General features: G+C 36.4%; 1 protein-coding gene across 2 annotated transcripts in view; it reads right to left on the minus strand.

The window, feature by feature from the left end:
• PDE6C (phosphodiesterase 6C) overlaps positions 1-14,482 on the minus strand; it is a 31,283-nt gene extending 16,801 nt beyond the window's left edge. For both annotated transcript variants that reach the window (XM_037399163.1, XM_037399165.1), the window contains exons 1-9: positions 13,803-14,482; positions 2,968-3,120; positions 2,764-2,853; positions 2,393-2,533; positions 1,744-1,818; positions 1,591-1,655; positions 1,413-1,479; positions 625-672; positions 275-424 (exon numbers count right to left, since the gene is read on the minus strand). In XM_037399163.1, the coding sequence (XP_037255060.1) occupies positions 275-424; positions 625-672; positions 1,413-1,479; positions 1,591-1,655; positions 1,744-1,818; positions 2,393-2,533; positions 2,764-2,853; positions 2,968-3,120; positions 13,803-14,282 (1,269 nt within the window). In that variant the 5' untranslated portion in view covers positions 14,283-14,482. The remainder of the gene's footprint in view (positions 1-274; positions 425-624; positions 673-1,412; positions 1,480-1,590; positions 1,656-1,743; positions 1,819-2,392; positions 2,534-2,763; positions 2,854-2,967; positions 3,121-13,802) is intronic.
• Between the last annotated feature and the right edge of the window lie 630 nt (positions 14,483-15,112).

A 15,112-nucleotide genomic window follows, 5' to 3' on the forward strand; every position in this document is an offset into this window, starting at 1 on the left:
GAGATGGTGACCAGCACTAGAAAGTCAAATGATTAAAACTAAAATGATATCTGACTTTTGTTCATTATTAGAATGTAAATGATCGCTCATAAATTTTCAGATTTTAAAGGGAAATAAAATTTCTGATTCTTAACTTTATAGTGAAAATGGAAATTTGTTTAGATGTTAATATAGCCTATTTGGAAATTTTTAGACATTTTAAAATTAATTTTTACAATAATATTTTTATTAAGACCGTATGGCTCCTTCAAGCCTCTAATTGTATTAAGCTTACTTCAATAATCTGTTCATCATACTCGTCAAAAGGTTTTCCATCTTTCCTATTGTAAAATGTTGCAACTCCCACAATTTCTTCTTTTTTGTTGACAATAGGCAATGACAGGACATTTTTGATAACCCATCCAGTCTCATCCACTGGTCCTTTCTGTAGGGAAGGCAAAGAACAGGAAATGTATATTTCTTTGAAAGTAGTAATACAGCAGTTGTTATAGGCAATGTTACACTAAGACCTGTGCATCACAGCAAAAGGGGAAATTATTTATGTAATCAACTGTATAACTAATCGGTGGAAAGCATTAGCATATTTTCTGCAATGTCTATAATTATTAACATTACTGGAATTACCTGAAATGAGAAATATTCATCTGCTCGTGCATTCATCATGTTACAAATCTGCAACACAAAAGGAGAGATGGTTCAAATGGATCATAATGCACACCAAGATGGCCTGATATTTTAAAAAGGCATGTTTATTTTCTAAGCTAATGACAGTGAGCACCCTAGCTAGTTACAGAAATTAAACCTGTTCCTATTAAATTAGATGTTATTCTAATTATTCTAACAGACAATTTTTTAATGCTTGTAGCAAAGTCCCTCATGCATGATGTCTCACAGTGCATAGGCATAATGGTTAAGCAAATCACTTCCAGTTCAAAACGGCATGGGTGTTTGTAGAAAAATAACTGAGTATAAATGGCTCTATCCTTACTACTTTTGAAAGTGCCACATAACTGTCATATGTCACAATTTTGAATTACGTGTATTGTCTACACAAGAAGAGATAGGAAAAAGAAAATTTTGAAACTCTGTTTATGATTATTTTCTTACTTTGACATTTTGGTGTGAGACTTGGCACACCTGGAAAAGTGACATCAGATGCAGACATTATTCCTCCGATGTCACCACAATCATGAAAATTTTCCTATTTTGGCCATTTGTGCTGAGAGCTTGTCTCCATACATACTACTGATGCACATAATTTCACTGGGAACCAATGACACTGGAAGAGCATGGCATTTTTGTATAGGTTTTTGGCCATGGGGAGGTCTGGGTGTTTTTTTTGTTAAGTCAGAAGAATGCATGTATGAACTGCATGAAGTAAAACTTAGTTTTTGCTTCTGCTATGAACTTACAAAGCCATTTTCAGCTACATATGTTGGCAATCCACTGATAAGACACCAGTGATCTGCTGGAGGAGACCTTTAGAGACAGAAGAAAATTAAATTATTTCTGCGATACAGACATGTTACTGTTCTATCCCAGCAATATATCTAATTACCACACATTTGCAGGCTGCCAGTGAATACTCACGGAATGACTTTGATTTCTTCTTTTCCATGTAAAATATAGTCAATAATCTTATAAAAGTTGACTTCCTAAATAAAAAGAGAAAAACATGTAGGTGACTGGTACAACCTCAGTGTCAAAATTAAAATAAATAAAAAGAAAAATTAATGTCCTCACTCGTCCATCTGGTGTCTTGGGGCCTTTGTAAGGCTCTGCCTCCCCCAGCCGGATTGGCCACTCATCATAGAATTCCTGAGAAGATGATATGCAGGGTTTAGCAAAAGGAAAAAAAAAAAAGACATTTCTGCGTTCATAGATAACATGACATCTGTGGATAGCAATTTTATTTTTCCTTCTCCATAGCTATACTATGATCACATTTCAGACAATATTAAGAAAATACTGTTAAATACATTCCAGGCAAGGAACATTTGCCAATAAATTGCAGGCTAATCTGAAGATTATCTTGGGTGGTTGTACAGCTTAATTGTTCTTTTTGAAGGCAGGTATTTATAAAGCAATAATTAGACCTTCACTTTTCTCCTGTACCCTTTCTGACATGGAATTATTAATATGAAAATTTTATGTTTATTTTTGTATTTATGTTTATTGTTGTATTCTTTGCCATGCTTGTATTTCACATGTAATTTTTACATCATGGTTAGATTTTAGATAAATTATCCCAAAGGGTTAGCCAGGGTAGTGACTTTGCATCTTGGAGAGACATGCACTAGAAATACACAGAACAAATAAATTAGAAGGATGGGTTTTATAACTTAATGTTAGGAGTAGCACGTTTCTAGCAAGTAGGCAAAATGATTGTTACCTTCTCTTTTGTCATGTCCAGCAGACCAACAGAGTATCTTTCACAATTCAAACACATGCGAATAGTGTACAGTGCTTTGTGAAACTGCCGTTCTATATCTGTTAGCTCTTCAAATACTTTGTTGGCAGACCACAAAAGCATCTATTTACAAGAAAAGAGAAAGAGGGTAAATGTTCATAACAGTAAGAAAACATGAACATATGAATCCTAGGCATTCCAGAATAAAATTATAAAGTGCATTACTGTTACCAAATAACAAAATTAAAGAGATGATATCCTTACTTCAAAAAGCTTGCAAGAATATAGAATAGTGGGAATAATAATGTTTTCACACAAAAGCAAAGTATTATCATTAACAAATTATTCTATACCTGACTTCTTCTGGATTCAATATTGTAGAGATATGTTGTATGATGGTTTCGTAGGACCAAAGATATAAAATTTAAGTATTTCTTAAAGACCTAAAAATGACAAAGAGCAAAAATAAGGCAAAAGTATCGAATCAAGAGGTAGATTCACTGAAACTACTTGTTAAACTAACAACTATACTGTTTTATGACATTTGAGGTTATTACCTCTTCATCCTCTTTTGAGAACTCAGGGGCATTTAATTTGTTGAGTGCCATCACAACAGCAAGCACCTCTTTACCCTGCAAAATTGGGACTGCCAGCATACTGATTGTTGTAAAACCAGTTTTTTTGTCCAGAAAGTCAGAAAAATGGTTGTTCTGAAAGAGAAGGAAAAAAAAAAAAAACCAAACCAAAATAAAACACACAATTAGTTGCCACACCAAGAGAAAATGATCATTTCATTTGATAATTTATGTTTGCAGTGGTATGAGCACAGTTTCACAGTGCAGTAGGTTTATACTCACAAAAAAACATTGTCATTATTCAACTCAGTCTTGCAGAGTTATACGTACAGGCTGTACTTGGGCATTGGTTATGAATGTAGCTTCTGAAATCAATTTCTGTGTGGTTTTTCATTAGAATGATGAGAAATTTGAGGAATTAAAAGTATGGGAAAATCTAGAATAAAGGAAAGAGTAATATGACTTTATGGCTGCCTGAGGGTCTAATACATATGCCTTGCAGGTAAGAGAATTACTTCATAGCTATGTTAATTTTTATTATTATTTAATTATTTCTGTAGATAAAATTCATTATAATGTCCCATCACACAATGTTTAAACTACCATCTGTCCTGAATGTATATGGATAAAAATACTTCTGGCAGAGAGGCATCCCCAGCAGGTATGCATCTGGCTGAACCATTTCTTACTCCTTGATGTCTGAGGGATTCCCATTTCTGCTGCTCCTGGCACAACGTGCTCCTCTGGTGAATGGGAGGGTGTAGGACCAAGGGGGATCAGCACACAGAGCTGCTTTTGTTGGGGGTGTGATCCTGTAAGATTTAGACCACATGACTAATGAATGAGCCACAACTACCCACCCCACTGATTTCATCCTTGAAACTGAATGCTGAGGAGGGTTTAGTAAAAGCTATTCTTTTTATTCTTTTATATCAAAAATACTGGGAAGCTAGTTAATGTTTCGTGGAAAACTTTTATTTCCTTGTATCAAAGAAATTCTTTGTGTTTTCTTTGAAATGCTTTAGTCTTCTCTTTAATGTAAAAAAGGGATTTGAAATTTATTAGGGAAATCTGTCAAGGATTGATGTGTTTTGTGGTGTTCTTACAACAATACATCTAAATAAGCTGAGTTAAGAGTTGGAGGATTGAAATCTGTTGATAATGTGCATGCTGAGAAATGATATGGTTCTACTAGGCAGCTAGAACAGCCAAACTCTGTCTTCACTGAGTTTTTTCCGTCCCTGCACATCTGCCACTGCTAACAAGTCAGTGCTTCTTCAGAGAGATGACTGCTCGAGTCCTGGTCTACAGTCAATGGCAGATTCTGCCTGAATTTCCTTTAACAGGTCTTCTAATTTCTCGAGGTGGTGAGTGGTTGGTGCTAAATGAGAATATCAAGAGCTGGTGAGCAGGCTGGTAACCAGGGAAAGACAGACTACATTATAACACTGTGGATAGGAATGGCAGCCAGCCAGGGGGAGGCCAGTGGAGTCCACTTTTAAGGACATCCACTCAGAACCAAGATTCCCAAACCTTACCAATCCCCTGCTGTTAGCCAGTATTAGTGAACCCACTTACAAAGTGACTGACTTGCTACCGCATGTCTACCCACAAAGCTGGTACATATTACTGCTATTAATTACTACATTAGCTTAGGCAGCCAAGATCTGTATGGTGCATCTCAAGGTGTCTTCCTTGCTGATGAGCTGGAGAATGTTGCAGGATACCACATAATGGAATCTCTACTTTCATAAATTCACAAAACTACTTAAGCAAACAAACATTTTCTATGTTGTAAAAGCAAGCATTAAAAGGCTAGGAAATGCCAGAACTAAAATTGTTTGTCTAGTATTTGAATCTTTCCTCTTAACTTCTTTTTTTCCCTCTTCCTTCTAGCAATTGTTTCTGGTATATTTTGAATTTATAGCATATACAACCCTGAGAAAGCAGGCTGGATTTTATTATGTGTTCAAAATAAAAGAGTTTTTTTCCTTCCATTCCTCACAGTCTTCAGACAGCCCATCTTTTACATTTGCATTTTAGATTTCCTTCTAGGACTGCATTTCTATGAAAGGAATTAAATATGTGGAAATGTCTTTTCTATATTTACTGACTGGCACTCTTGCAGAGAATTGATTCTCTTAAGGAAAGCTTGTATCATCTACATAGAGAAATTGAGAAGAATAAAAGTAACCAATATATTTTCTGTGTAGTTCAATTGTCAAGCTGTATTCGGGTACCTGGAAAGTGTAGCCAGTTTCAAATATATTATCCAGGTGAAGAGGGGATATTTTCTCTATTTCTGTCAAACTTTCCCTGTTTTTTCTGTTTTTCTGAGAGAGGTATAGGGGTATCTCACTTAACAGATATCCAGGGAAAATGCCAGTCCGTCTGTCTCTTCTATGTGAGAATTAAATACTGTCCTTCAGTCTGCTAACCAAATATGTTATTACATGGAAATACTTGATTTTTTATGAGATGTATAACCTACTGACATGACCATTCTGGTTTTGTGCATGGTTTTGGGCTTCAGTAATAATTTCTGATTCTCTGACTGTTTCAGACATTCAAAATAAAGTAAATCAGATAAATAATATGACCCTGTTTTGTACTCTCTCCACCTCACCAAGAGCATCTAGCATAATGGTGAGGCCCAGGTTCTTGGTTTTAGAGCACTGTATGCTGCTATGAGGCATAAATAAAAATTTCAGACACTTCTGGGTTTCTGAATACTTAAAAGGGACCTATATACACCAAATGAGCTGAATCAGCAGGACATAGTTGCTGAGTCTTAATTTGTTTTCTAACTCCAGACTGACGGTACAAGCAGTGGTGTTGAGAAGTGTTAAAAAGAAGTACTTTGGTCATACAATTTTTGCAGAGGATAGGAAAATTTTAATGCAAGTCTGTGTTAATAAACAAAAAGTTCAGTAACCACAAGCCATCCTGAGTTGTGCCTAGATAGTGCAATGCAGAAAGATATAAATACCTCGTAACACATTGGCAGTATTCTCACAGCATATACAAAGACTCTATCACACATAATTTGCATATAAAAGCAAAAATCTGTGCTTAGTTTTAGGCTTTTCATTATTGAATATTTTGCACATAATTGCTAGGCATTTTGAAGCCTTTATTTCCAATCAAGGTTTTAAAATATTTTCTCTTGAGAATATAAGCTCCTTCTGTTCTCAAAGAAAATCACTTTTCATGGTGTCTGGAAAATCATGTTCATAGACAAATAAGCCAGAAATACGCTCTGCAGTACCAGAGCCAGAGCACCTTGATGCTCCCATGAATATATGAATGTGGACATTTAGTCTATTTAAGCCTGATCTTACGAATCAAACCATCTTTTAGAGCAATGTTGTGAACTTTCAGCTGTCAGTTAAATCATAAAATAGGCTTTTTAAAAAAATGAGGGAAAGGTGATCTGTTGATAACTCCCTACGTGTAGCACATTTGCAAGCATTTTCTACTAGCTCTATTTAAAGCTAAGATAGCCTAGCCATTTACTGGACGATGATCAGTTCTGTAGATATATCCTAAGATGTGCAACATGTCCTGTATTTGCAGTAAGCTAGCACCAGCATGTAAGAGTGGAAAATCAGGATGCCTCTGTGTTCATCTTTCTGTTATGAATGATAGAAGGTAACTGGAGAGGGGTTTGCCAGGCTACTATGGATCTAGCCTATACACTTGAAACTAGTAGCTAATGCATGTTTCTTGCTTCTCTAAACCATGACACCAGTTTCATCTCACTGTAGCTTACCAACACTACTACACAGTGATAAAAACCTCTTACCAATGTAATATCAATATAATCTTCTATGTTTAGATCATTTGCCTTCAACTTTTCAATTCCTGTTAAGTTTTATAAGCATAATTTCCATCTCTTAGCTACCAATGGAATTTACTAAATCAGAAGTCACTGTTGTGAAATCAGTGTGATTTCATCTCTGTGAAAGGGAAAAATAAGGCCACTCCTTCCAAAAACATTTTATTTCCTCATATGGCAATTACAAATAAACTTGCTTACTGAGACTGTACCATATCCGATTCTGAATTGTAGCTACACAATTCTAAGTTTATGTCTGTAATAAGGTAAAATAAATACAAAAGAAAAATTCACGCCCCTATGAGCCACAGGCATTTTGAGAAGAAAGTTAATTTTAAAAGACTAGATGAGCAGATAATACTTTTTGATTATGTAGTTTGGTTGGTTTTTTTTTTTAAATCAATGTTACTTTATTGTTTCTGAAAAGTTCTTATTGATGGACTGCTCAGAAGGAACCATCTTGTATCTCTCTTATTTCATGGCTCTCCCTGCAGATCTCAGTTCCTTTCTTGGGAATGATATGGTCTTCTGTGTTTCTTTTTACTAGTTTTTAAAGACATTATTTCTTTCATGATGAATTCTCCTCATTGACTGGTTTTAGATATCCCACAATTCTTTAAGCAAACTGAAAAAGTGCTCTGCAAAAATCTCTAACCTTTCACAGGCTTTATTCTATGCTAAGCATATAAACCAATGAAGACCATCATTCTAATGTCAATTGAACTGTCCTACTGTATTTAATAAAGGAAGTACATTTCCCAAATCATAATGTTATCTTAGGATTTACTATACTGTGCTGCAGAGCACCAAACTAATCCTTGAGCATTTCTGGTGGGATTAATGGCAAAATGCAGCCTGAAGTGAGTTTGACACTATTGGAAACTCCAGGTCAAAGTCTGTAGTGTAAATTATTTGTTGAGTGTAAATTTGATCAGTAAATGCAAAAACTATTGTAGGTAATGGATAGTGTAATCGTTAATTTCATTTCCATTGCACACGCAAAAGTAAGTTATACAAATGCAGGAAAGAGGGGAAACAGAGAAGTGTGAAAAGAACTCAAAAGTATAAGGGAACAAGGATCCCTCTTCCCTGTTTGGCTAGTCAGGGTGAAGAGTCCCTGCTCTTGTTGGTTTGAGGTAATAGGAACAGCAGCTCAAAGTTGTTAGTACCAAGCGTTCTCACATCACCAGTATACCTGCTTATTCCCTGTTGCTTTTAATTTGGCACACCATCATCATCATCTTCATTACACGTGTGGTTGGAATTGTTAGAGAATGAGACTTTCCCCTAAATATTTGCTTCGTTGACTGGGGGCCTTGCTAGCAAGCAGCATGATGTGGTTTTGTTCATGTCCCACAGATGACATTTACACTTTGGTTTTCATATCACCATCACCATTACTCCCATTCAAAAAACTGTTCCTGTTCATCCCTTCATGTGTCAATTCCAAGTGACCTGTCAGTGTCTGCTGTGCAGCCTGCCTCTCCATTTTGAGTTTGGCAAAGTGCCTCAAATATCACAGTTAAGGAGAACTGATAGGACTTAATCCTGCAGCTAAGGTGGTAGTGCCAAGAACCTCTTTCCTCTTACAAAGCACAGAGGAAGAATGGCCTTCTGGGACCCCTTGCAGTTATGACTACTTTGCTCATGTTGGGCTGGAGGTTCTAAGTTGGATAAATGAGCTCAAAATATGAGCACTGCTGGAACAGGAACCACAGGAACCTCTGACACCAGGAGCTGGTGTCACACTTTCGTCATTATCACACATTTTTTGCATCATCTTTACATGTTTCTGTTTTTCTTTCTGGTAGCTCTGCAGTATTTTCTCCTCTTCCTGATATTTTGTTTTCCCACTGATAGCCTTGCATTGGCTCGGGTTTCTCAAACAAAATTTTTACCACTGAGTAAGTGGTATTGGTGTGCTATATTGCTTCATCTCTTATTTCTGCTTATCCTAATTTCAACTCACAAATGTTTTTGTTTCATAACTATATAGTTGAGTATGAATGGAAAATAAAAAGCACATGCCAGCAGCTACAAAAATGTTGTAAGTCCAATTCAAAACCATTCAGCTAAACGAGATGGCCATTCTTTAGGCCACACTCAAAAAATCATGTATTGTCAGGGATGTAAAACAACTGCATTTTGGCATGTAACTTACTAGCATTGCAGAACAAATCGACTTTGGTATCTTCAAGATCACTAGAGTTCTGAAACTGAATCAAGTAGAAATTAATACATGTTTAACAGCATTTGGGGGTTGAACTTTTCAGTCATGTCACTGAAATGTCTGCTTTTTAGTTGCCATATGTAGTGTCTATTTTGCAACTTCTAGAAACTGAATCTATGATATTGTTTTAAGTATGGTTTTCACATAAAACAAGGAAATTAGGCTAAAAGGGAGGTTTTCATTTTAACTTTTAATTTTCAGTTTTCTTCAATTTTGGGAGCTTTTCTCTTTTAACACAAATTAATTCAAGGAAAGAATTAAAGGTTAGGGGTTTTCTTCTGGAAGGCATGATTCATAGAAATTTGCTCCTGTGTTAAAATATTTTCTTGCAACTTGACCAAATCTTTGTCTTTGTAACAGATTGGAACACGTTTCCATTTTTGCAGTTAATGTTTACTGTATTGAGTGTGAGTTTATGACAATCTGGTTTTTATTATCAAGGTGATAAGATAAAATGGAAGAGTAGACATTAACAATTGCAGTGCAAGTTCTTCCCAGGTAAAAGGCTACCTCTCAGTTTTTCCCCCCATTTTTAGTTTATCTTGGGATTGTTTCTTCCAGTTCTTATTACTTTCCAGACAGCCAGGAGGGCAGTACTTCTGTAGCGTTGTGTATCTTTGCTCTCATTTCTTCTTATGTTAACAACACTGAGTTTGTTTCTCAAGAACTTCCCTCTAAAATTATTTTAACAATCTTCCTCTGGCCTTTGAAGCTTTTTTTAACATACTTTGCCTTGTCAATATGTTGGATATTTGGGTTTCTTCTCCAAGATCACATTATGAGGGGACTAGCAGAACATGAGTTAAGAACTGAGACATCTTGTTAGCGAGTGACTGCCCTGCTACCATCTGCACCACAAAGTGACTCCAGTCTTTCCATTTTTAGGGCAACTAGTGTCACTGACCATCTTGCTCTCTCCTGTACTTTCCCACTGCTTCATATTTTTCACATGTGCCTGATTCCAGCAATATCTTCTTGCCCTAGAAGGGAGACTTGTCCCAGGACTGCAACCAGAGCAACTGTTTACACAGAGCAGCTGGACAACTATTTGGTGTCCCGGTCTTTTCACTGCCACGTGGGAGTTTGAACCACTGAGCTGCAAAACCATACTTCCCTTCACTCTTTTTTTCTCCCCTCTTCAAATCATCTTTATTTTGCAATTTGATGTAGAATCAAGAAAAGGGATGGAGTGTCTCTTCTTCCTCATTCCAGGCTCAGACAGCCTGGAGCCTGGAGCCTGGTACCTTCACTCAAAATCTGAAACTTCTGTCACTTCAGACAGGCCTGGAATTCAAGTCTCTCCCACCCTTGCATTCAAGAGAAGTAGAGCACCCAAAAAAAAAAAAAAAAAAGACTCATACAAACTGAACTTGGATCAGTTTACAAAGGGATGATGCAAGTACTTGCAACTTGAAGATGTATTTAAATTGTTTTGTATCACAGGTTTCTAGTGGTTAAATTGGGTTCACAATGTTCACTGCTCTGGCTGCTTAATCTGAGTTGGAAGCACCAGAATCTCTCCATGCTTAGGGTTGTGGAATCCAGTGAAGAACCTCTAAAAATGAGGGCTGTTATTTCAGCATCAGAACATTTCAATGCCTTTCTGGATCTAATCCAAAAGCCTTCACTTCTTTTGAACATTTTTTTCACCATTTATGTAATTTTATACTCTACTATAACCAGGAATGATATTTCTTGAGTTTCCAATCCTCAGATAAATCTTTGTCTTTGATATCTCTGATAAAAGGAATAATGCAATAATCTAAAAACATGACAGATTAAAGCAAATATATATAGTCTTTATTATTGGTTCTTACAGGCTGAGAATGTAAGGTTTTGATTCCCTAGAAGACATGCTCCTTGTTTAACTAGTTCTTAGTTCTTACTTTTATTTAGAAATAATGCCTTAGCAAAAGATGTAAGGTAACTGTACTCCTCTTTAGCATGTTTTCCATGTTATCACTTAATATTTAAAGAATACTGATGGACATATAAAATTTTATGCAGTCTATTATTTTACCTTGGATTATTTGAGTCACATACTCTGCCAGACCCTGGGAAAAATGTGAGGCAAATTATTCAAGTAGTGGTCCTGCCTGGCCTCCTGTTTCTCACTACTATTAAATCCTGGATTAAACACTGTTAGCTCTCACAGTCAACAGGTCCATAATCCTGTGGGGGGAGACTGTTCTGGCTACTAAGTTAATTATGGAAGGTCTGTGTCTTTTCCTCTGCTTTCTTTTCTGAAGCATTAGTCAGGATGAGGAGCTTCCTCATGTTTATTGGTACCTTTCCAGGTTGAAGAAGGAGATCATCCCTAAAGAACTGGCTACCAGGCACTAAAAGTGGAGTCTTAGTTTTTTTCAATAATTTATTGTTGTTGTGGTCTTTCATTACATTCACTTTTGTTACAAAGGGGTGGTGACTGAAGCATGAAAATGTCTTACTGTGGGTTTGTCAATGTTGTCATTTACTTAAGACTTAAAAACCACTATGCTGTTTGGATATGGATTGTGTCAACAATAGAAAGTGGTTAGACATGACATTTTTAAAGTACTATTGCCATCTAGAATTATTCATTGTGCATTTTGTATTCTGACAAGACCGTAGGGGCAAAATTCCTCTCTGGCTTAACTCTGCTTGTCATTTTTCACTTGGGATTTGGGTAGCAGACAGTCTAGTTTTGACTGAAATGCATACAAAGTAATCTGAAAAATAATTATCCTTTCAAAAACATGATGAAGGGTTCAGTGGATGCCTATTTCTTCTGCTATGGACTACTTATATTTCTTAAATGTTACTGGCATTTCTGGGTTCTTTATGGAGGTAAAGATTCTGGTGACATTAGTGGGAGCTTTGCCTGTGTGAAGAGTATGGATTTAGACACTTGATTTTTTTTGTACAAATAGAATGGAAATGGTGATAATTTTGAGACCTTCAGGGCTGTTTTTAAGTAACAAAACTTGGTCCCAGAGAAGTATCTGGGAATTTTGCAGTTAAGTTATAAAATGTCAATGTCTTGATGACATGTAGTTACCAAATGTGGACTAATGGCACCATGGTTTAACTGCATTTTTAAGCATGGGCCTAATGGCATAGACCTCAGTAATCCTAAGAGAGTAAATGGATGCCTAAGTGAAGATTACCTTAGAATGATTGAATGATAGCTTGACAGATATTTAGCTGAGATTAATTAATTTATGAGTGCAAAGTATATACCTAGCGGGATTAAATGGACAGAAACATTCTCTTATTTAAGCATATTCAAATTACATTTGTCACAAATTTTTGAACAAATCCTATTGCAAACACAGAAACATTTGGGCAGCCCTGTTCCAAGCATCTCTCGTGTAATGGTATTAAGGAGCAGTGCGGTGTCTGATAGAAGGCACATCTTTCTTGATCCTCCTGATCTTTTCTCATGTAATCAGCCTTATGAATTTAGAAGGATTATCCTCCAATCTCTGCATGTGGTGGTAAGAGGCAGTAAGTCAGATGCTTCTTGTCAGAACAGCAGCCATTGAAAAAAGCATCTTAGTGGTCAGTGAAAAATCAACTGATTTGTTTTCTCAAATCAGTCATTATTCTGTTTGCTCCCCTGATTCCTACTTACATCTGAGGTAGTTTACTATATATTGGAATGTTCTTTTCACACACATAGACATTTTCGTTTGTTTCAGAGCTTTAAAAGTAGTCCTTCATTTCTTTATGTCTGCCAACTTTTAACATGATAAAATGCATCACTTTTTGTTTACCTCCTGGAAAGCCTAGATAATTGCAGTGTATAAAGAGTTTTATTATTTAAATTGAGCTCAGGACACTAAGGTAGCTTCCATCTCTAAAACGGCCCAGAATTTTAAATTGACTGTATAGGAAATACTGAGAAGCCACACTGTCATCTTGTATAATTATCTTAGCTTTTCCACATGAGACTAAAAATAGATGAAGATGTCACCATTTGATAATGTAAAGGTAGCTCTTTTTTTAAAGAAATCTACAACAATCAAAGCACATTTATGTTTCTGCATGTATTTTGGAGCAGTTTCTAAAGCAGCTCTCATTCATGCATGTTTGGTTTCTGTTAGGTCCCTCATCATTTTAATTAACATTTCTAGTAACCCTTATCAGCACCATAACTAAAGAAGGTGATTCTGTGCAAATTCAACAGGAACTTTGAAAATGTCAGAGCAGCTCTGACTTACTAATCTAGTTCTATAGATGGTTCTGAACAAAAGCCCTGGACCTGGACATAGTCAGAATTTGGAGCCATTTTAAATACAAATACAGACTTGAAACTGAATGTGTATGTTGACATCACCTTCATCTGGCTTCATTCACCTACCTATAAGAAATTAACCTCATTACAAAAGCTGAAAATTAGTTGTATTCAGAGGTGCATGTTTGGCAGTATGGAATGATAAGGGAGAACGCTTGCAAGCCCATACTGGAAAACAGAATAGGAACCTGCCTCGTTCAACAGAAATGCAGTACTTACTGGTCTCTATTAATCTAATATTCCTCTCCCTTATTATAGTAAATTACATTACAACTGTTGTGCAAGGATACTGGAAATATCTCACTAGGCTACATAATATGGTTCTACTGGATTTTAAGGAAGCTCTGCTGCTGCTTTTCTCATGCTTTTGGTCTCTGGGGTGTTTTTGAAGAATGATTCTGTACCATAAGCCCTGTGCAGGAAGCTGGGTAAACAGATGCACAGACACCCATTCCCCCAGAGAAGTCACTTACCTTTTTCACATCAGGTATATTAAAAAACTTCTTGGTGTGAGCAACCCATCCTGCTATCCCGATGTCCAGAGGAAAAACAGTCTCATTGTCTGGGTTCACCAAATTGTCCTCAAACCTGGAAGTTGGAGTGACATCAAGAAGCCTGGTGGCTACCTCTGGAATACCATTTCGGGAACGATAAACAAACATACTACACCGATCAGCTGCCAGCAGCTGTGCCAGCCTCTGCAGGGTCTTGTGCACTGTCTTTTCCATAGTGCCTTCTTCATCCTGGATTTCTGTTAGGAGCTCAAAAAGTATGTTACACTCCTCCAGGCGGGACATATCTTTGAAGCTGACTCCTTCCTTCACATCTCCAGGGCTCACCTTAAAGATACTTCCCAGAACTTCTGCCCTCATTTTTCGGTCAAAATACTCCTTGGCAAACTGGGGATTGTTCTCCAAGTATTTTTCGACGGCATCTTTATTTACCTCACCCATTTCTGCTAGATTGTTCTTAAGATTTCTTTTAGAACTGCATCACCACCAAAGCAGGAGTGGTAGCAAGAAGTCCTAACCTGATACTAGTGAGAAAATGGTAATTTGTACATATTGTATAGCTCACTGGCATAGTACATTCACCTTCCCCTGTGGCTTCCAAGCCTTCTGAAACTCTTGAGATATGACAGAAGGCACTGGATTAGCATCTTCTTAGTGTGAGATCTTGGTGACTGCTAATTAAAGAGATGTCAGGACACTAAATCCCTGAGCGTTCTTAGCTCATAAATCCTAAGGGAATAATTTTAGCATTTTAAAATAATCAATTAATTCTTAGACCTTATAAAATTGTCTGATGTGTAGATATGTATACCTGTATGTTCTTCCCTTCATTCACAGTATATATATTGTTTGGTACACACAAAAATTTCCATTGAAACTTAGTACGACGAATTCCACTTAGATGCTTAGCCCACGTTATACACGTGCACAGATGTACACGTGTGTTTGTGAGAGGTACTTAAAAGGGGAGGAAAACAGAATACTAAAGAGAAGATTTCAAAACTGCAAAATTTACTTTTTCGTGAAACAGTCAGGAGATGATCAAAATTGGATTAGTAAAAGTAAATAATTATGAAGTTATATATGCATAAAATGGGTGAAATCCTAAAGACTTTATAAAAGTCTGAACTTGCCTAAGTAATTTACCCAGGTGAAGATGGAGCAAAAGAATTAGAATTTGACTCAACACAGCCAAATATGACTTATATGTAATATTTTTAAAAAATGGATAGCCTAAAGGAAAGAATAAAATCAGAAAATTGTTTGAATTC

Source organism: Falco rusticolus, chromosome 9 (genome assembly GCF_015220075.1).
Source record: "Falco rusticolus isolate bFalRus1 chromosome 9, bFalRus1.pri, whole genome shotgun sequence".
NCBI lineage: Eukaryota > Metazoa > Chordata > Aves > Falconiformes > Falconidae > Falco > Falco rusticolus.